The following is a 20705-nucleotide window of genomic DNA, read 5'->3' on the forward strand; positions in this document are numbered from 1 at the left end:
GTAGCCAGTTAATTTGGTCAGGGACCAACGCATATTTTATGTCAGGCAAATGCTTGGTATATATTCTTCTTTCATACCACAAGTCTTAGAAATTTTATATATATATTTCTATATTCTCAATGCTCATTAAATCAAGCTCCTGAGACTCTACGGCTTCACTTAGATTGCTCCCGTGAAGCTGAGATTAAAGACTCAGGAGCCTAATTTCAGACACCAAGGTGTCATTCCCACTTTTAGTACAACCATTTTTGATATTATTCTGGATACCAAAGTCAGGTACTACAGATTCCACCAAAAGAGCGACCTAGATTTGAATTCCATGAGTAAAAATAAATTGCAGTTAAACCAGTAAACTTATATCTACAAAAAGCTTTATTATGGCAACATTATTTTGAAGAATACTTGATGTTGAAATAAAAGAGAAGCTCCCATTCCAGATTGAACTTGGTGACCATGTGGACCAAATGTTCAAAGGGTGAGCCCCCACCCCCCACCCCACCCCCCAAAAAAAACAACAAAGTACTATCAGTTAGGGTGTGAAACAGGCCTACACAATCTTTCAAAAATATTCCAACATTTTCACAAATACTGCTCACTAGTCATTTGTATAATTTATTATCAAATTTATTGTCGACCCCACAAAAGAACATGTTTCTCTCATAATACAGCTAATTACCATCACTCTGCAGGTGCCACCTTTTTTTAACCAGAAGCGATTTTTCATCAAAGAATGAAGTTACACACAAAATATCAAGTACAATGTGGTCCCAGTACAATGCATATTAATCAATAATCAATAAATAAAGGTCAAAATTATTTGCAAAATATATTTACAAAATTTAATGGATGTTCTGCTCAATAAAATCAATATATTTTCAGTATGTGATATTGTTTTCTGTTGCAGGATATGCTTTTAAGCCTTACATATATCTTAAAATCTAATATAATTGGATAATTGCATTTGCAAATATAAGTATCCGGAAATCCTGCTATCCGTATTTGTGTCTACTGAAGTAGCACACAACAATTCTGGACTAGTTGTGTCCACACTGGTAGAGCTCGTTTGATATACTTATCTCTCTCTGTTGATGTTCCGTCGTGTATTTGTTATCTTTCATGATTATGTGGGTTTCGCGTAATAATAAAGCTTGAATGGTGGTGGTGATGGTGGTGGTTGTTGTTGTTGCTGTTGTGTTGGTGGTGGTTGTGGTGGTATATCGAAACTGGCATTGTTGGCGCTGATGGTCTCGAAATGATCAGAATTCAAAAAAAATATTTTATAGCATAAAAAAATAACTCCGAACTAGTTATTCTAAAATTGTGTGATGAACCAATATTCAGCGTCTTGTTAAAACACTTGGCAGTGCTCAGTTCCTCTGTTCTGGTTCTGTATTGGAAACTCATTATGGAGTTTATGCAAATTTGATAACTCAAATGTTCGGTATTTTTCTGTAAATGTCATTGCATTTTAAGACAGACAAGATGCTTGGGGCATGATTTATAACGATAGTGGTAAATTGCTACAAGAGCAACTCTCATTTCAGATTGGACTTGGAGATCCTGTCAGTGGTTTGACAATGAAGATACAGTGAGACTACTTTATTGTGTCACCCATTTTTATAGGCTGAACTGCCCCAATCCCCTTTATGGTGTACAGTTCACTGCGGCTTTTCACAAAGTACTTCTGACTCATGAGGGGTATACAGTACGCATAATCTAGGAACTGATGCCTAGATTAAGTCTTAGTCCTTCAAAGACTACATATTAACCATCACCAGTGTTCCTCAGTCAGTAATCTGCCATTAAAAAATTAAAATGACTGGCTCATAGACAATTTTGATTTTAATTTATTTGACAGTCATAGGTTTCTGGTTTGAACTTCTGATGACTGTACAATACTATTTGAAGATTTTTTTATCTTTTAATATACAACAGTTTTTGACCTATCAAATTTGATAACTTCCTTTAATAGTTTACTAAACGCTACATCAGTCAAGGTAACAACTGACTTGGGGCACACCAAATTGATGTTATGCTGACAGTGTGTGTATACCACGTGATAAATTGCGTCATAAATGCTACGTCGGAAGGCAATATTTTGCTTCGAATGAAGATTTAAAACAAAATAACTTCACTATTTCTTCACCATTTTAGATGAAACAAAGCGCAGTTTACGCCTCTGCGGTCTTTGATTGAGGGTTTAGTTTCTTTAAACACTTTGAACAACCTTTTCACAATACGGTCGTCTGACGGAGCACTGTCAAAACATTATTATGGAAACAGGTTTGTTGAAGTGTTTGATGAAACTAATCACCTAATCAAACTTCAGTAATAAAATGAAGGTGGATCTCTTTAAGTTGCGTAGACTGTGCTTTGTTTTATTTAAAATGGTGTAGTATAAGAAAAGTTATCTTTGATTTTAGTCTTCATTTTATGTAAAATTTTGCCTTCCGACGTAGCATATATGACGTAATTTATCACATGGTATACACACACTGTGAATGGATTACCAACCCATTTTTAAGAAAATGCAAGAAGTTTGGCAAATTCAAGGGACATTATCGACCAGCCCTTCATATGTAAAGGGCAGTCTATGCTGCTGAAAGGGCTAATTTAAATATTGCCTTCAGATTAAGCATTTATGACGCAATTTGTCACATGGTATACACACACTGATGTAGTCCTTATTAAAATGTATACCTTCAATGTGACATTTGTTCTTGTTGTACATTACAATCATGTTTGGAATTTAATGAACACAAAAAACTAATCTTAACATCACATTTATTTTTAATAATCATCAAAAAATATCACCTGTTACACAAATGATTCGCAAGACATATCAATGTACAAAATGGATGTAGAAATCATAAGTAATATCTAATGAGAAAAATACACATTGTCTAAAAATGACAGAAGTATAGTCATTGATCCGATGATACTGAAAGATTCTGCCATAATGTATAGCAATACAGTAACATAAATCAGAACTACGTAACTAAAATATCTTATTTTTTATGTGGTACGATTATAAGGCTATAAGTGTCATCATTTCTTTATGGGTTTTTTTACATACAATTAAATTATTTTTATTATTATAGTGTGAATGATTTGTTAAGGTTTTATATTTTGTTAAATAACAACAATGGTAATTATTTTCTAATGAGATCTTTTATCTGTTAGCTTTTTTTTACAAAGATGACTCTTGAAAATGGCTCTAATATTTTGTCAGATTTGTCCCATTAGATGCGTAGGTTCTTTGTAAAATGTCTACCCATGCCTGCTAATCATGGATCAAATATGTGATTATAATAATGGCTTTGTGTAACCTACCACATAGTTCAATGTTATCATACAATAGAGAAATGTGTCATATTCAACAGTCAGCAGGTGTGCTGGTCAGGATGATGATTTCAGTTGGGATAAGCCAATGTATAAATCCAAGAATCAAACATAATGTCTACAAGAGACAAAACCCTGCACATGACTTAGGTAATGCACGTCTTACGGACAAACACAGAATGTATTAGCTTTCAATATTCACTACCAAATTTTACGATAGATAGTACAGAATTATTCTACCCAGAATTGAAATTATTGACTACTTACTATTTATAGTATTAATGTTCCGTAAATTGTTTCCAATTCGATTTTCCCCATAATAAAAAATATAATAGTATAAAGAGTTTTTTACCCTATTTTTATCCCTATATTTCCCCTACAAATTATATATCCTAGTGTTTTATAAAAAGTAATATTCAGTAATTTACAAAGCTCATAATGAAAGAATGAGAGTTGATAAATAAATGATGGCGAGATAATTGAATAATATTTGACATTAAACAATAATTAAATCATATGAACATACATGATTATTCAAGTAATGTAAAAAGATACAGCAAATGTATATATTAAGTTAACACCATACAATTAAATGTGCTGTTACTAGAATAACTTCAAATGAACGCAAAACTATATGTGACTTATTTACAAACAAATCAGCTTCGAGCAATCATTAAACAAATCCTTACATAAATTAAGGCATGAAAAACAGTTTAACATCGAGACTATCATAATATAACATTTTCCATCCATACATTAATAAAATGCTCACAGTACAAGTTAATTTTAAATTCTGTAGATGTTTTTTTAAAGGGACTCTCTTGTCAGACATCTAAGATTTAATTTTGTGAACAAACTTATTATAATAATATTTTCGTATTCAATATCATTTTCATCCTTGTGCTTCAAGATTCACTGTTTCCATTCAGGTCATTGGCCAGTTATTTTTACAGTTCAATCAAAACACTTGGATTCTAAGTTAAATATCAGGTGATTCAAAAGTTCAAATAATTTTTATGATATATTTTCTCCAAAATATTTTGAAAATGTGACAACAAATGTTTTATTTTTGAGAAGCATTATTAACACTATTGAAAACTGAATTGAATTTACACATTTCAGTTCAAGTAAGTATCTGACAGGTACTATCAAAACAATCTACAGTGAGAAATTAATACTAAGGTATAAAAAATAATGATATATAATTCAAACTTAAGTATACATGTTTGTGCCGAACAAAAATCTGATATTGGACCAATAGTTTTTGCATTGTTAGATTGAATACCAGTACTGTTACAAAGTTACAATAAATACTAACAGGATCATTGTTTGTTCAAGTGTAAGATCGTAATATATTTCAGTGAGTAAGCACCAAACATTATATTTCAAGAGTGGCATAATCACAATTGAAATATTTGCTTTTGGTGTTCATGAGGTGAAATATGTTGCGATCGTACAATAAAACAAAAAAATATCTTTATCATATGACTATATAGATACAAAACTATAGTAAATTGAAGTTCAAATGCGCCAAATTGTATGAAATCATTTCAGAAATGACCTCGTTAAAATTGTTCCCAAGCTTTCGCGCTCATGTTCGATTCTGACAGTGGGCTAACATTTCAAAAGCAGTGAAAAATATAAAACTGTTATTTCACTATTACGGATATCATTTTTATTTCACCTATATATCTCTACAAACTACTGGAAAGCATAATAAAATATACTGTACTTTAACTGATAAGCTACCTAATGGTAATTTTCATTATTACTTCGTGACCTTAGTGCAAGAACTCAACATCAGCTTCTATTTCTTTATGCAGTAATTGAATTATTGCACTAAGGTCATGACTTATTTGTAGCTTATCCGGAACTTTTAATGCTGAATTGGTTAGAAAAATTGTGCTAAGCTCACAATTGACTTGCACAATTTGTATCCCAAAAAAGCAAAGAAGTTATATAATATATGATAGAAAGTAAAAAAGAATGTTTGGAAAATGAGATCAGCCACTCTGAGAAGTGAATTCAACATGAATAAAATTATTGTATTATATCATAACAGCATCACCATATCACCGTCATGACATAACTTAATTAAACAATTTTGATATGCAACAAGTGTAATAATAACTCATGCGACTTCATTAAAGAATAGCATAAATACATGTATATATAGTGATGTTTAATTTCTTCAGCGCTGTAAAACATCAATTTAGTATTTATGATATAAATAGATAAGAATATATATATCGCCATGGCTCGTTTCCATTAAAAATAACAAAAATTCTTGTCCTTTAAAATGTAAAGTAATTGACCGCTGATGTAATATCCATTCTGTAAGGCCTACAAAAGAACCATAGTCTATTTATAGCTAAAAGTTAAGATATCGTATCACAACCATATCTATTTCTTAACCCTTGAAATAAAAATGTGTGCTCAAACATTTTTTTTTATTTTCAGACAACCAAAATCATTAAATATTCTTCATATTTCACTTGTACTAAAACAAGTACACTTACGAATCACCTTATATCTGCTAATCAGTCAAATTTTTTAACATGACATTTTTTTGAAAAATTAAGTTAACATCAAAGCTTTTTTAAGCAATTAAATTTATACATTTGATCAAAATGAAGCATGAAGTGATGATAGTGGTAATACTAGTAACTGATAATACAGAAAATTTAGACTTCAATATGGAGATTCATTTATATCTGTAGTCCTGTACAAATTTTATGGAAATACATTAACCACAAAAAGCTGATATACGTTTTACAGTGAATTTGCCAAAATTTAGGAAATATGATATCTATTTCATGTGAATAAAGTGATGACATCATTTCCTGTGAATAAAACAAGAATGACAGAAGCCATAATGTGACCTATTTTATTTTTTTTTACATTAAGACCACTTTTCTGTTTGTTGCAGTTCACAAGTACAAAATAACAATGAAAAGAAATAATTCTAGGCCCTTTGTTCAGACATTTCAATATCAATATATGTGATAACAACATGGACAAAATCAGCTGCTTAAGAGAACACAGCAAACAGCAAAACAGTCTTAACTCGTTCTATTTGTAAACCTAGTGACAGCAATCTTTGTCAAGATGCAGTAAATGCATACAAGAACTATCAGACTCGAAACAAAATGGTGTCGATGTTCAAAGTTATTGTCATTGTCCAAACTTCAGTATTTTGGTCTTTGTCTGAACTCCAACATTTTGATTTTGTGATTGGAATACAAGCCGAAAATATTTAAATAATTAACATTGAAAATTAAACAATGAAGCAAGTTTTGGCAAATGAAACAACAATTTAAACAATCAAAAAAAAAAAAAAAATATCAAAGGTGACAACTAATTTTTTTGGCGCATCCTAACCGACTCACAAATATTAATGTGTCAGATTTTTTTTTTAAGCCACTCTAGTGTCATTTCATTTTTTTCTTTTATTTTTCAAAGCGGACTTTAGGGGTTGAGAAGTAAAAATTGTCAATACCTTACTACCTAGCAACCCAAGCTAAAATGTGGGCAGGGAAACGCCAATCCATTTATTAATTGTTGCCTAGTTATACAATAATTACAATCAGTGAATCTCAGGCATACACATTGATAGATTTTGTATTTGTATAGATATACATAACAGCTACACAACAACTGGAACATACTTGACTACAACCACTGAGCGAATAATTATTATGTGCTGAACACTTTCTTTGTGACTAAAGCAGACATAGTTAGGAAATAGAGGGCTGTTTGTTCAGAACTTTGTTAAAGTTAACAGCGTGATTAACAACATGGTTGTTAATTTTTAAACATGATCTGTTTGATTATGTGCTCTCATATTAAAATATAAACAAGTACAGCTGATATAGTTGTCCCAAATCTTGTTACAAATACAGCAGATCACAAGTGTATCCATGAAGCATTCAAAGTAGTAAATTTAACAACAAGAAAGTTAACAACGTTGTTAACTTTAACAAATTTCTGAACAATCTGCCTAAAGGCTTATAATGACTATGCATTTGTATATATTTTGAAGCAGGAGATAACTAGAAAAAGGACCTCTATGGCTATAAAGATAGCGTGTGATTTAATTTAAAGATAGACTAATGATACGATCTGTCAGATTGGATACCAGTTAACAAGTGACCCAGATTTTACCAAGCAAGAAAAGGAAACACCACTTAAATGTTGATGAAATACAATTTTACAACACAAGAAGAGTTTATTTTCTGGGCCACTGTTTATTAATCATCTTATTAAAGTCATTTCCTAACTTCAGTCAGAATATTAAATAAATGGGTTTTTTTAAACTAAACTATGTGATTTTTTCTTAAATAAAGTCAATGAAAATAATCTTTTCAGCCTGTTTTTATACTCAAATTTAAAGAAATGCTTTGTTGTTCATTTAAACAAATGTGTTTTTTTTATATAAAATTATTGAAAAAGTACTTTCAGAAATTATCAAGTATTTATAATATCATATGTCAAGTGAGAAACTGAAATTAAGAGAACGACTTTAGTAAGGAAATGACTTAATATGTAAGATGAATAACGACCCATGTGAGCTTATATATAAGTCTGTGGATGTAAGTGTTTTTTTAAGAGCAAATAGAAGAAAAAGCTTAAAATGGAGATATTGCAAAAAAATGATAAAACCATGAGTACTGATTTATCAATGATTGTTACAATTGATTAAAAAAATGTTCAAGACTTGCGAGATAAAAACAAGTATAAGCAATCATTTTAACTCCTTACTAATAGACTGGCAACTTTGACCTTGAAAAATTTCTTTTGTATGGCATGCTAAGGAAAGCAGGCATTTTATAGAAACAGAAATTTGTAAAGAACAATCTATAATAATACCCGACCCTACCTAGGAATAGGCGCCGACCCTACCGTTTTTTTAGTCAGTTTGAAAAAAAAAATGAAAAACTAAAAAAAAAAAATATAATAAAAAAAAAAAATTCTCTTTTTTTTAATTGCTTTTCAATGTGTAGTTTAAAACCATATATGCTTATACAGGATATAACTTTAACACCATTCTCCAATGATGAAAATAACATTCTTATATAAAGCCTAATAAAAAAATAAATAAAAAAAAGCCTACCTACCCTACCTATTTTTGAAAAGGATGTAACCCTAACCTTTTTTTTAGGCCTCATGAAAAATTAATCTTATCTGAATTATTCTAATTTTCTTTTTTTTTTGTACAAAAATAAAAACTACCATTAATATTTTTACATGTATAAAACATCATATAGGCCTACTGTAAGAAAATGTAAAATAAACTATGCACTAACAATTTAACACCTTTTAAAAAAAAGGAATTATGGAAAATGCCCGTACGGCATACTGTCATTATGATTCATGTTGCTCGCCGACGGAGTTATCTGTACCCACGGCAGCTCCTCCCGGCGTTCGTTGTGATCTTCCCGTCGACGTTTCGTTCGCGCACTCCTAGTGGACCGATTACTCCGAGCGCTTCTAGCACTACGCGCGCTGCGTGTACTACGCACACTTTGCCTGTCTGCAGCGCGATATTGATTCACATTGTTTTGTTGATTTCTCATACTTGTCTCATAGCTAGGAGGACGCTCCAGCGTCGCCGGGGGAATTGTCTCGTGATATTCTGTTGTACGCGTCGTACGTGTGCTCATCGACTGAGAGTCACTTTCATACGCGAGATTTGCTGTGCCAGATCTTGAAGGTGTAGGATTTTGAAGTCGGGTCGGATTCTGTGTTAGTGTATGCATTTTTACAAATTCAAGCTCATCATTGACAGGCGTGGCTGAAAAACACAATACAACAAGATGAAATTTAATGTTCCAATAAAGAGCTACTGCTGGCATTTAAATAACAAGATAACTTTATATGTACCAGATCATACTGAAATTCTAAATTTTATACTGTAACATATATAATTATATAATGCATGACAATCTTCAAAATAATTTTTTACCATGACAACTTATCATTTTTTTAATAACTTCATAGATTAATCTCCAGAAATATTAAGAATTCAATTTTATTTAGAGATGATAAAAATGAAGTACAACAACAATGCAGAAAGCATTCAGAATGATAGATGAAAAAGTCTGATCATGAACGATTCTTCAGAGAAATGAATTCCAGGTTTGTTCAACATACATGGAAAGAAAGTTTCAGGCAATGATCATATTCCTTTCAATTCTAGGTAGCATGCACAACAGCATTAAAAATCATAGGTTCAATTTCAGACTTCAGAGAGATTTTCAACACAATACTGCACTGTTGATGGAATGGAAGCACTCCAGAAATCCAGTTTCCATTCACTTCTATTAGAACAGATTTCTACATCACTCTGTCATGCATTTTTCATATGACCTAAGATCACTAAATTGCCTTCTAAAATGAAGAATGAACAAGTGATCTGCTGAGTAAATGCCCACACTCGTCTGTTGTTGTTGTTTTTTCAATAAAAATGGTTGCAGAACTCAAAAATAATTAAAGCAAAAGTTATGTGCCTTACTCTATATTGGCTATTGGCTCTGGCAATCATTGTGGCAAGTTTCATTTAAATATCTTGATTTTTTTATAGCCCAAGTTAAAGCCTTTGTACTGCAGCGACAACCATACCAAGGCTTTGAGCAAACCCTTTCTGGGTTATTTTCGAGCTTATAAATAGTACACAACGTTATTAACCATTTCCCTCATGTCAAAACAAGCCATATTAGGCCTGCCATTGAATGGATTATCAGTACATTGATAACCAGTAGCCAATAGATAACAAGGCCCTATAAGTACCCCTACTGCATAGGAGATTATTGGAAAATTTACCCCTATAGATGCATTTCAAACTTATTTTTCTAGTAATCCTTTATAAAATGACAATTTTATGTTTATACGTTTGTCATGGCAGAACAAAGAGAGGTTATACATGTAATTTTGTTCAAACAGAATTCTTAAACAGGTGGTGCTTAACAGCATGTCGTCTTACATACCAACTGTCACAACATGAACCTAAATCTAGGTAGATTAACCCGTCTAATCCACTGATACCCTGGCAACATACTCAGTTTCATTTAAAGATAATGAATGCTTTTGAAGTAAGGCCAAGGTCACTTTTAAAGTTATGGCCAAGGTTTAAGTTTTGCACAATGACACCAAGGCTATAACATTACCCAAACTTTTTTCTTTGAAATACAGACAAGCTGGTAAGCACTCAAGTTCATATCAAGCTGTAAGGATATTCTTACCTCAGTACTTACCTTTCACAGAATCAAAACATAAATATGGATACATGTAAAGCGTATGTATGATTACATGGACATGAATACATAAGACAGAAAGATGAGACAAGCAAAAAAACATGCAATAATCATGCTGTTTATGTAAAAGTAGATAAAAATACTCATGCGTATTATGCATGTTAATTGAGTAGCTGGTTAAGATCAATATGCATCACTTACTGCATGGGATCAGCATATCTTCATATTATAAAATTAATAATTTCAAATGTTATATCAATTAATGTGAAATGTAAACAAATAATTGAATTAGCAGTGCAATGATTCAGACCGGCAGGCAGATTATTAAACAACATGGTATTACATTTTTTTTCTACAAAGAGATGAGTACAACAACACATTAAATGTTAGCATGAAAGATGGGGAAACAATGAAGCATGGCAGAATCTACCCTCACACACCTTGTAAGCGAAGTGTTAAATTGAGAGCGGAGAGGAGACGTTTTTACACTGGTGAGACTGAGGCGTATTCATCATGTGAATGACTAGCTTTCCGGAAAGATTGGAGGCTTGGGTTACCTCCCCTGGCAATATAGACTTGTTCATTTATCAGTTCATTATTTCCACCACTTTCACAGCTTCTCATCCTTGCTGAACCAGTCTGGTTACCAGAATCACCTCCCTTGGTCAAAAAAGTGTTCCCAGATTGGTTACCAATATTTATCACAGTCTGCCCATCACAACTGAAACAATCACCATAACCAGTCAACATCTCATTCCCAGCATTCCAGTCCCCACTTCCTCTTCCTGTTGACTGGTTCCCATACACCAAACATTCTCCAGAGTCCTCAGTTCCTTCAATATCTCCGAACGAAGGCTGAGAACCGGAAGGTTTTCCTTGTGCCCACTTCATGGCTTCATCGTACGTGACATACGCAGTCTCAAATCCACTGTCTCTACCCCTATTTCTCTGCACAGCACCTATGTGCGTGTAGTGTGTTGAGGGGTAGTCTTTAGGGCTAATATAAGTTCTAGCAGACACGGGATACTTACTCGTCTCAGGTTCCTCCGCATAAATGTAGATGGCCAAAAGAGTGAACACAAAACCAGTCAACTGAAAGTACATTTGATTGTTTGATTGAAAATAATGGGGAACTATCTTATGGCCAATCAACCTGGACATCAGCACTGGTTTCTTCGCATCAAACAGACTCGTGCATGATTCTATAAATCATCAGCTTATGTCACAATCCCGCTATTAAAAAAGAAATAAGTATAAACTAAGCTTCTTGGTTGACCAAGGAGCAAGACTAATTTAGTTTAATCACAGCTAAACTTGCTGCATATTTGTACACATCTCTCAGGGCTGCCATTAAGATTATGAAATTAGAAGTACCTTGCCATTAATTTTGGGAGTTTTCCTTGCAAACATTGAAGCTCTAGTCTCTCGAACACCAAGAATTGCTCCATTATTTCTAAATTATTCCAATGAATAACTTTTTTGAAATTAAAACATGACAACTACACAACTATTAAAAATGTGGCCTTATGTAACATTAACACCAAATTTTGATATTTTTTACGTCCTAACTTTCACCTTTGGAAGTTTAAACAAGACATTGGACATATGATGGGACGACCACAGCCACACTATTGGAAATATTAGCCCATTTCAATGAAGTAATTCCAAACTTCCTTTAACAAAAGTGATTTATCTCAAGACCAGAGTCAAAATTATGCCCAGCAATGACCGTGTGCACCAAGTTCATATAAATATTTCTCCCAACCAGGAACTATCACATATCCATACGCATTTATTTTCACTAAGCACAATAGAGTTCCAGCAAAAAATACATTTTTTTCTTAATTTTGTTTAACTGAGGTGGAAGAAAAAGCATCTACCATAGCCGCTCGTGTAAGATAGGTTCATCTGGACCCTCGCGCAGGGTGTTTTGTGGAAACTCGGTAGACCTCTTTTCCGCAAAACACCCTACGCTCAGGTCGGATGAACCTATCGTACTCTCTTGGCCATGGAAGATACTTATAATCTAACATTGCCGAATTGTGACAAGCATTAAAGGTTTTGCATGACATCAAAAGTCACGACTACATGGCCAACAGCAATGCATATGCTTTTTCCTTAATAAAATAAACATCATAAAAAACACTCTCTAAAAAGCCCCCTACCGCAAGCAGACACTGCACAGCTGCATGTATGACCTCCACATAGTAATACGCCAGGATACACCCTTCCACGAACTCCTCAGGTGGGATTGGGCGGCCGGTTTCTGCTGAAACCTCTTCCACCCACGACTCATTGTTGACACGGCAACCAATACCATGGTCTAACCACCAGCTCTTTGACTTTGTTCCCATGGTAAGAATGTACAGCTCCTTGTTCTAAAATAAAGGTGTAAACACAAATGTTTAAGATACATGTATATCAAAATGTATATAATGTACATATATATGAGGAAGAATTCACTGTCCTGCATTTTCAGTTACATCTCAAATAATTGGATTTAGTTGTAGTTTGCGTTTTTTCTATGCTTCCAGTGTTGTAATCATTAGAAAGACAACATTGATGGAATTTTATATGTGTATAATAATAATTTTTAAAAATACAGGAACTAGTTATTTTTTATAAAATTTGGTCAGTTTTGTTGGACATTTGATGAACAATTTTACCGTGGGTTCAGAAAACTGATATTGCCTCCTTCAGCACTTTGGACTTTTGGTCGCTTCAGACGATTTATCTTTATAGAAAGGTATATTTCCCAACGTCCATTTGCCAAATAAGCATTTGGAAGAGTTGAAAACATATAAATCCCGAATTTATCTGAAGAAAACATGACGTAACATTTCGTGTCAAATATGTTACGTCTCGAATCGCTTGTTTTTTTGACAACAACAGACATGTATAATTCACTTTAGTAACCTGTTTTTAATTTTTCCGAGGTCAGGTGTTTATTTGATGAAAACAATAGTTCCCATAAATACGTACAAAACGTGTATTGATCGACCGAAATATTTCGCCTGAAGTCGTGTCTCAAATGTTACGTCACAAATTATTCAGATTTTGTTCATGTACACAGCCCTTTGTGTATTTCGACAAACTTTAACTGTGTGGCATATAGCTAATACCGTGACAGAAAAGTAGCACCGAACGCGCGCATTGATACTGTGTAGGATATCCAAGATGGCGGAACAAGCAAAGCATGGGTAAGTGTTGTCGTGGAAGTTACGTCCTGACAGATTCGAGGTGGGCTTATTTCATTCAGTTTCATGACATTAATTGATGCAGCTTGTATATTTTGCCTGTACGGGTGCACAAACTAATGATTTGTCTCAATTGTCTTGAGGTTTAAAACATTCGATTTCACGCGCGTTCAGTTCAAATGTGTTGTAAAGATCGATCCAAACCTGGTATTTTGGTGTCTTATGTTACGTCTACGGTGTCTTATGACTGTTATGTTACGTCTACGAAGTCATTGTGTTTACAGCGGTACACGCTGTATTTTAAGCAGTCATAATTCGCAATTTTGCATATAAACTGAGTAAATTTTAACCAGATAATTGGGAATTTCTTAAGAAATGCCTGTTGTCACACAGCTCTTATTACACGAATACGTAACGGCGACACCATTCATTACCGATTTTGACATTTGGGTAAAAGAGTCCCAAGTTACGTCCAAATAATTTTGAAAAGCATTTTAAGTCTCTAGTGCTAGTAAGAAAGAATGTATAAACATGTTATGTACCTGTGTTACGCAATAATCAAGAGACATATACGAGAAATAAGCCTCAAACAGCTCATATTACTGCCACAAAAGTATAATAACTTTACTCTTTGATGTGCGCCTTTGTGTCCAGTTACATCTGGATGTAAAGTCCTAAAACCGATTGTATGCTTCAAAACCCGGCATGGTTTGCTTGGTTTTTCTGCATAAAAAGCAACTATTTATGTGACAAAGCATTACAAATTATAATAAAGCAAATGTTTACAACAAGAAAGGGTTCCATTTATAGTGGAATGTCATCGTTACATCACCAATTTTTTAAATAAATTGAAGGTTCATTACTTTTTTTGTGTGAAGTGCTTTATTTAAATCTTCTAAGGTATTTTAGAAGTGACAAAAACAAATGCAGTAGCATGTAAAAGAACTTACTAAACTATTGATAATTTTTTTTTTTTTATGTGCACACCAAGCAATTTGTGATGTAACAAAACAAGCTGGACAGTGAATTCTTCCTCATATATATAATTATTAACATAGTTGTCAATATTAACTGTACAAAAATTCTACATATACAGTTATTAAGTCATGAAAGTCAAAGAAGTTAGATTGCTAAAAATCAAAAAGTTAATACAATGTAAAGCCCAGTTAGTGTTCAAATGAAACAAAAAACAGGGCTTTTTCTGCCTATTTTTGAAAAAGACCCTACACATTTTGTTGCATTGCAAAATATGCCGAAATTGGGAAATTTTACAGAACTTTAAAAGAAAAAGTATTTCAGTCTTTTGCGATGAGAAAATTAGTAAAATTTATATTAATATTATAGTTTCTTTCCCCTATCGAAAGAAAGGGCTGAAATTTAAATCCTTGGGTTGTAAAAACAGATAATACTTGATACAGTTTCTCCTGGTCCCTGAATGTGATAAAAATCAACAATTTCTGAATTCAATTATCCCCAAAATTATACATATATACTCACATAATTGTTCAGGATGTTGAATGAACCAGTACAGGCAAAAAGACTTTCATAAAAACAAAAAAACGTTTGATAAGGATTTTTTCTGAACATTGGGAAAAATGTCATATTTTGTTTTGGAAATGGGTCTGATAGTCGGACCTGTGGGTACTATAGAAAAGGTCCTGAAAAATATATATTTGAACCTATAAAACATGAGTCCCTTTAAAAATGGCCATTTTGAATAGATGTACTGGAGTGGTTGAAATAAGCTGCAAAGCACAAGCCCTGCAATGACCAAATTCTTTCCAGGATGGCTCAAATTCTTCAATTTATATAGCAGGGCTTAAATTGTTTTTTAATGGTTTACACTAGTGTAAGGATTCAGACTTGTTCATTGAAAAGTATTTCGATGACTGGTATTGAAAACCACCATACCCTGTTGAGAACGCCAACCTCCAGGTACAGACAGATCACAAAGATGTTCCAGCCAAGCCAGATCAGGCTCCATGTTGAATACTGAAATAAACAAACAGTTAGTATGTGTTTTTTAAAGTTATTTTTCTTGCAAATATTTAAGGATGCTCTCTTAAATTAAAAGCACAAACAATGGTTCTTATGAAAGATACCGAGTTTAATTTAAAAGAAAGGTGAAATAACCTGGTATTTCTACCTTATGAGACAATAGTTGATCACTGTTAATCTTTTACGACCCACCAGTCATTTATTATTTGTTCTTTTTCAGCTATTAAATATACATGGTTACAATCCAGTCATCAATATTAATATTTTCCATAAATGCATTATTTAATAGTTAGTTAAAGGTTTATCTTTCAAAATTGATGTTGGCTAACATGTTCGTATTGATTTTAAATCTATAGGAGTGTTACTTTAAACTGCCTTTATGTTTTAGATTGGAAAATAAATCATGGTTAGTCTGAAATTCTTGAGAGTCAGATAATGCCAAACAAAAGATCAACACGTCTGGATCAAATTACACAAATAACTAATCCATTAGTAAGATCAGACTCCATGTTCATTATTTAAACAAAAAACAGAAGTTTTGGGGAATTTTCAGCCGGTTTAAGGCAGTACATTAACAAAGAAAACAATATCATTGCTTTGTAATTGAATATATATATGTTTTGTCAAGATGGTAATTCTACTCCATGATCAAGTGATCATGCTAGAGAGATTTGGCAGAAGTTACCCTAAACTGTCAAACTCATCTCCCTATTTTGAGCTCTGGGAAATGTTTTTCTGTCACATAATAGAGGAGGTACTGAGTAAGCAAAATACAATGATTTAAAAACTTAATAAAATTTTGAGTTTAGGTCAAATGAAAGTCCCTTTGTCATTATGACTATAAATATCCAAAGATAATTTTTTTTTTTTTACTTTAATCTTTCAAATCATGAAAAATGTTTCATTTATGTGAGATTCTACAATCACAACAACAACAAGAAACACTTTGTCCAAACCCTACCTAGATTCTTTTGAGCCCAATGTCCTAAACCGAGATATAATTATTTAAGGCTTGAAATACTTACCACAGCAATGAACTTGGGCCTGTACTGGCATGTGCCAAATATGCCCAAAATTGTACATATTATCTGGAAGAAATTCCCCAGGATCGGTGCCCACATGTAGCCGAGGAAGTCAAACACCTGCTTCTCGATAGTGCCAAGCTGCAAATACAGAACATTATAGTTACTAGGTACAAGATGCGGTCAAGACCCAAAACACGCAAACAGCATCAATGATGTTGTCATGTTGATACATGTACATTTAAGGTTACCTTACATACAAGGTTACCATGAAACATGTACATTTAAGGTTACCTTACATACAAGGTTACCATGATACATGTACCTACAAGGTTAACTGAGGTTACCATGAAGTTGTAAAATAGACACCATGTAGCACAAAGTAAAATGGTTCATTTCATTAAAATAATAATGCTCGCTTTCAGAGGCAAATTCTGCCGGTCTTAAGATTTTTAAATATAGAACAGAGAAATAGACAAATTAGGTTAAATTATGTTCATAAAATATTTCATGACAAAATGTCCGAGTTATATGATGATGAAGGATAATTTTGCCAAATGTACAGAAGTTCACTCATATGGATGTAGATGTGTATGCCCACATTATAACAATGGTGTAAGGGATTGAAAATGCTTCCAAATAATGTCAAAGAAGCAAACTCATTTTTTTTCTAAGAAACTAGTGAAAACTGATCTCTTTAATAAAGGATATGGAGAAGTCAGAGAAATCTGTTTTTGTGTATTCATAAATTTTAGTCATTCTAAAAATATAAGTGTATTTTACAAGAACTTGCATGTTTATAAAATAGTTTGTATTAGATTTGAAGTAATTTCTAAGGTTTGAACTGCCAAATGCGTAAAATTCATAAAAAAATTATAATCACATTCTGAATTCTATGAAGACAGGAGAGTACGCATGTTGGTCTCCATGAGGGCAGACCAAAATCAGACAGGATGCAGCAACCTATCATAACACTTTAGCTAACACACTAAAATAGTGTTTTTGCGAATGTCATAAAAAGTAATATAAGATTCAAACAATGCAGTACTCTAAATAATACTTAATTACAGCTTTAAACAATAAACATGGACCTCGTTGGAAATAAGCTCTTGACCCAGTGCAAAACTTATAGGGTTAACCTCTGCAAATGTCCGGCCATGGCCGAGTTGTTACAATTGTATTTACGAGGTCTATCTCGAAGCTAGTCAGAGGTGGCCGAGTTCTTACGATTGGGTCAAGAAGTTCCGCTTGGCATAATTGCTGTCTGTGTCAGTCAACTTTCGTATTATTGGAAAGGTAAATAATGTGTTTTAATGCATTAAATGATTGTTTTGTGCAAAATAACTTTTCACTTACATGGTAAAATATGAATATAAACCTTTATCAATTTCAACCATAAAATATTTCACTTTTAATACAATTTCAATATTTTTCAAACATCCCCGGATTTTGCCCAAACGTCTAGATGTAAGGGATTGGAAGAATCCCGTATAACACGTCTATTATCTTAGACTACGCCCCTAATAAGCCACCTTCAAAAATTAGTTCCTCGAAAGCCCCTGGTTTCCAAGCCTTTTATTCGCCTCAGAAACATAATTACAGGATAAGATTTGAAAGAATGCCCCTGTTAAAGATTTGACTAAAATATTGGGAACCTACAACAACATGAAGGCAATAAACAATATCATGATGGCCATTTTTTAAGGGTGTGTTACTTTTTTAGCGTCACCATGCTGTATCTAAAAATAACATTTAAGTTGTATGGTGAAATTATCATAATCATTATCTTTCTTGAACTCATCCGTTTCTTTGATTCATAACGAATTTCTTACCAACTGTAGCGATAACACCACAATAATTGTAGTGTGAATGGCCGTTGAATAACATTTTGTTGATTCGCAGGCCATTTTATTTGACAGTTTAACAAGGTGGTTGTAAACATTTGAAAATAGCATTGCTTTAAAATTTTCACAGTTTCTTAGTCCATTTTGACATTTTTAGAACGAAGTACTATTTCCGGAAATGCATCGGCTTCCAAGTAGTTCAAGAACTATATCTTCTTTTCAAAAGAAAATAAATTGAAAATAGCTATATTGGTAAGTGCATGTCACAATAATGATAAACAATACAACAAAAAATGAAAGATAGAACAAATCATTTGCAGAGCAATAATTTGCGAATGTGTGTAGCTAAGGATGCGTATGAATACTAAAATGACTAATTTATCATTCACGCATGCGCAATCAGGTGGTTACTTCCTTAAAATCTAAAGTACGGAAAGCGGTATCCTCACCTAGTCCTCAGTGCATACCAGCACTTACCGCCCCTGTCGTTGATGGAGGGGGGGTCAGATACAATATACGAACGCGAACCTATTAACCATTGGTGTATAGGTCCGTGATACAAAATAGAAAAATCTTTATTTTTAGTAAAACAAAAGATTACAATGAGCTGGTGACCTGGATAAAAAGCCTATAGTTTTAAATAAGTTACATATTGGAAAAAAATATTTACAAAAACCGTTTCTAATTATATGCATGCAGACAATTACAGAAAGTGAGATTGATTAGAGGACTGTTTAAATGATTACATCAACTAGTATTCAACTAGTAGCAAGAGGTTGTGGGTTCGATCCCAATCAGGGGTACTTTCTCATGGTCTCTCAAAAAGGACAGTTCTGGTTTCTGCCCAGGAAACGGACTCGAAAGTGATTCTAGCTTTAGTCACAATCGAGCTAAAATAAATTTCTATATACTAACTTGTATTCGTGGCTGTACGGCCAGTCCACACGCGCAGGGTTCCGCTACTGTTGACATGTACATGTACCACTGTAAAATGGTTAGTTATTTCAAGAGTATGGATTAAGGATAATAAAAGCATACATTTTAAAAAGAAAACTTGTAAGTGGCATTATGTGCATGTGAATTTCAGCATGGTATACATAACCGTAGTATGTGTATTAATTTGGTGAATAAATTATATATTAAACTTCCATCTTTTTGTGTGTTTTTTAAATAGAATACTAGGAACAAATTCATGTTTTAATCGTTCATGGTTATACGTTTAGTGCACGTGTATTTTGTTTGATAGTCTTTGCATATTGTATGTTTACAATCTTTGCCTTAAATTATCATTTTTGTTTTATTGACATTACATTAAATTACTGATTTTTTGTTTTGTTTTCTTAACCGAAGTTAATCAACTGTAATCCTAAAAGGTACCTCCTAAGGGAGCAAGAAAATCGCCCCCTTACCAAATCGGCCTTCTAACAAATCGACGCCTAAGATATTTCGACCCAGATGGTTCGCAGTTCGTCACAGCGGAGTCTTTTCTTGATTACCACTTCAACCGAGGTCTCTGCTCTAGATGTCACCTACATCATAGATCCGAGCCTAAACGACAGTCGCGAGGAGCTATTTGATGTTACCAGAGATTGGGCCGTGGACACAACAGTAATTCATGAAAGGTACATTTAAGTTCAAGACAAACATGTACGTTGTACTCTTTTCATGAATGAATGGTAGAAAAACACAATGTATGAAACATTAATCATGTATACTGACATGTTAATGTACATAACTAACTCTACAGGCCATTAGGAGAGCCGATGCTGTCTTGCAGTGTGGTTGTCGTCGAGGCCGATGTAGAGTACGGGGTCGTAGAAGAGGGCTCACACCGGAAGCGACAGAAGCTGGTGTCATCGGATGGGTTTTCATACTGTGTCAAAGGATGTTTATAGGATGTTGTATACAAAATATAGCATATACAACAGAAAGAGCTAAAAAAAGAAGAAGATAAAATGTGTGCGTGCACTTTGCAAACACGCAGACAGTGGAGATGCAGCATCAGGCGAAAGGGCATGTTTTGGTACACGTCGGTGAATCAGCGGGATC

At 33.3% G+C, this 20705-nt stretch overlaps 2 protein-coding genes across 14 annotated transcripts in view; both read right to left on the reverse strand.

Moving 5' to 3' along the window:
* Positions 1–996, reverse strand: part of LOC128206507 (glutaminase liver isoform, mitochondrial-like) — a 41957-nt gene extending 40961 nt beyond the window's left edge. For 5 of the 10 annotated variants that reach the window (XM_052909030.1, XM_052909025.1, XM_052909028.1 and 2 more), the window contains exon 1: positions 835–990. The gene's annotated coding sequence lies outside the window, so the exon portion shown is untranslated. Of the gene's footprint in view, positions 1–676; positions 741–834 lie in introns of those variants that run through there. The other 5 variants (XM_052909031.1, XM_052909026.1, XM_052909029.1 and 2 more) reach the window with 4 other exon arrangements.
* Positions 997–2772: 1776 nt separating this feature from the next.
* On the reverse strand, positions 2773–18814 carry LOC128206509 (sodium/potassium-transporting ATPase subunit beta-1-interacting protein-like). 4 transcript variants are annotated; one of them, XM_052909036.1, is made up of 7 exons: positions 18645–18814; positions 16816–16953; positions 15704–15784; positions 12761–12973; positions 11627–11687; positions 10797–10814; positions 2773–9136 (listed from the first exon to the last, which is right to left on the reverse strand). In XM_052909036.1, exons 1-7 carry the CDS (start codon positions 18765–18767, stop codon positions 8676–8678), a joined length of 1095 nt encoding a protein of 364 aa, XP_052764996.1. In that variant the 5' UTR covers positions 18768–18814; the 3' UTR covers positions 2773–8675. The 4 variants fall into 4 exon arrangements, 3 of the variants coding, with proteins under 3 accessions (XP_052764996.1, XP_052764998.1, XP_052764995.1); XR_008256488.1 differs by having other exon boundaries at positions 9023–9136; positions 11036–11687; XM_052909038.1 differs by lacking the exon at positions 10797–10814.
* Positions 18815–20705: the final 1891 nt, after the last annotated feature.

Source organism: Mya arenaria, chromosome 10, assembly GCF_026914265.1.
Source record: "Mya arenaria isolate MELC-2E11 chromosome 10, ASM2691426v1".
In the NCBI taxonomy this organism is placed as follows: Eukaryota; Metazoa; Mollusca; class Bivalvia; order Myida; family Myidae; genus Mya; species Mya arenaria.

Excerpts from the sequence above, each read along its gene's own strand:
- LOC128206509 (XM_052909035.1), bottom strand. The coding sequence starts at position 18,767 with ATGCTATTTTCAAATGTTTACAACCACCTTGTTAAACTGTCAAATAAA. Across the intron at positions 15,785-16,815 it reads GGCCCAAGTTCATTGCTGTG|TATTCAACATGGAGCCTGAT; the intron begins GTAAGTATTTCA and ends TGTTTATTTCAG. Across the intron at positions 11,688-12,760 it reads CTGTGCAGTGTCTGCTTGCG|TTGACTGGTTTTGTGTTCAC; the intron begins GTAGGGGGCTTT and ends ATGTACTTTCAG.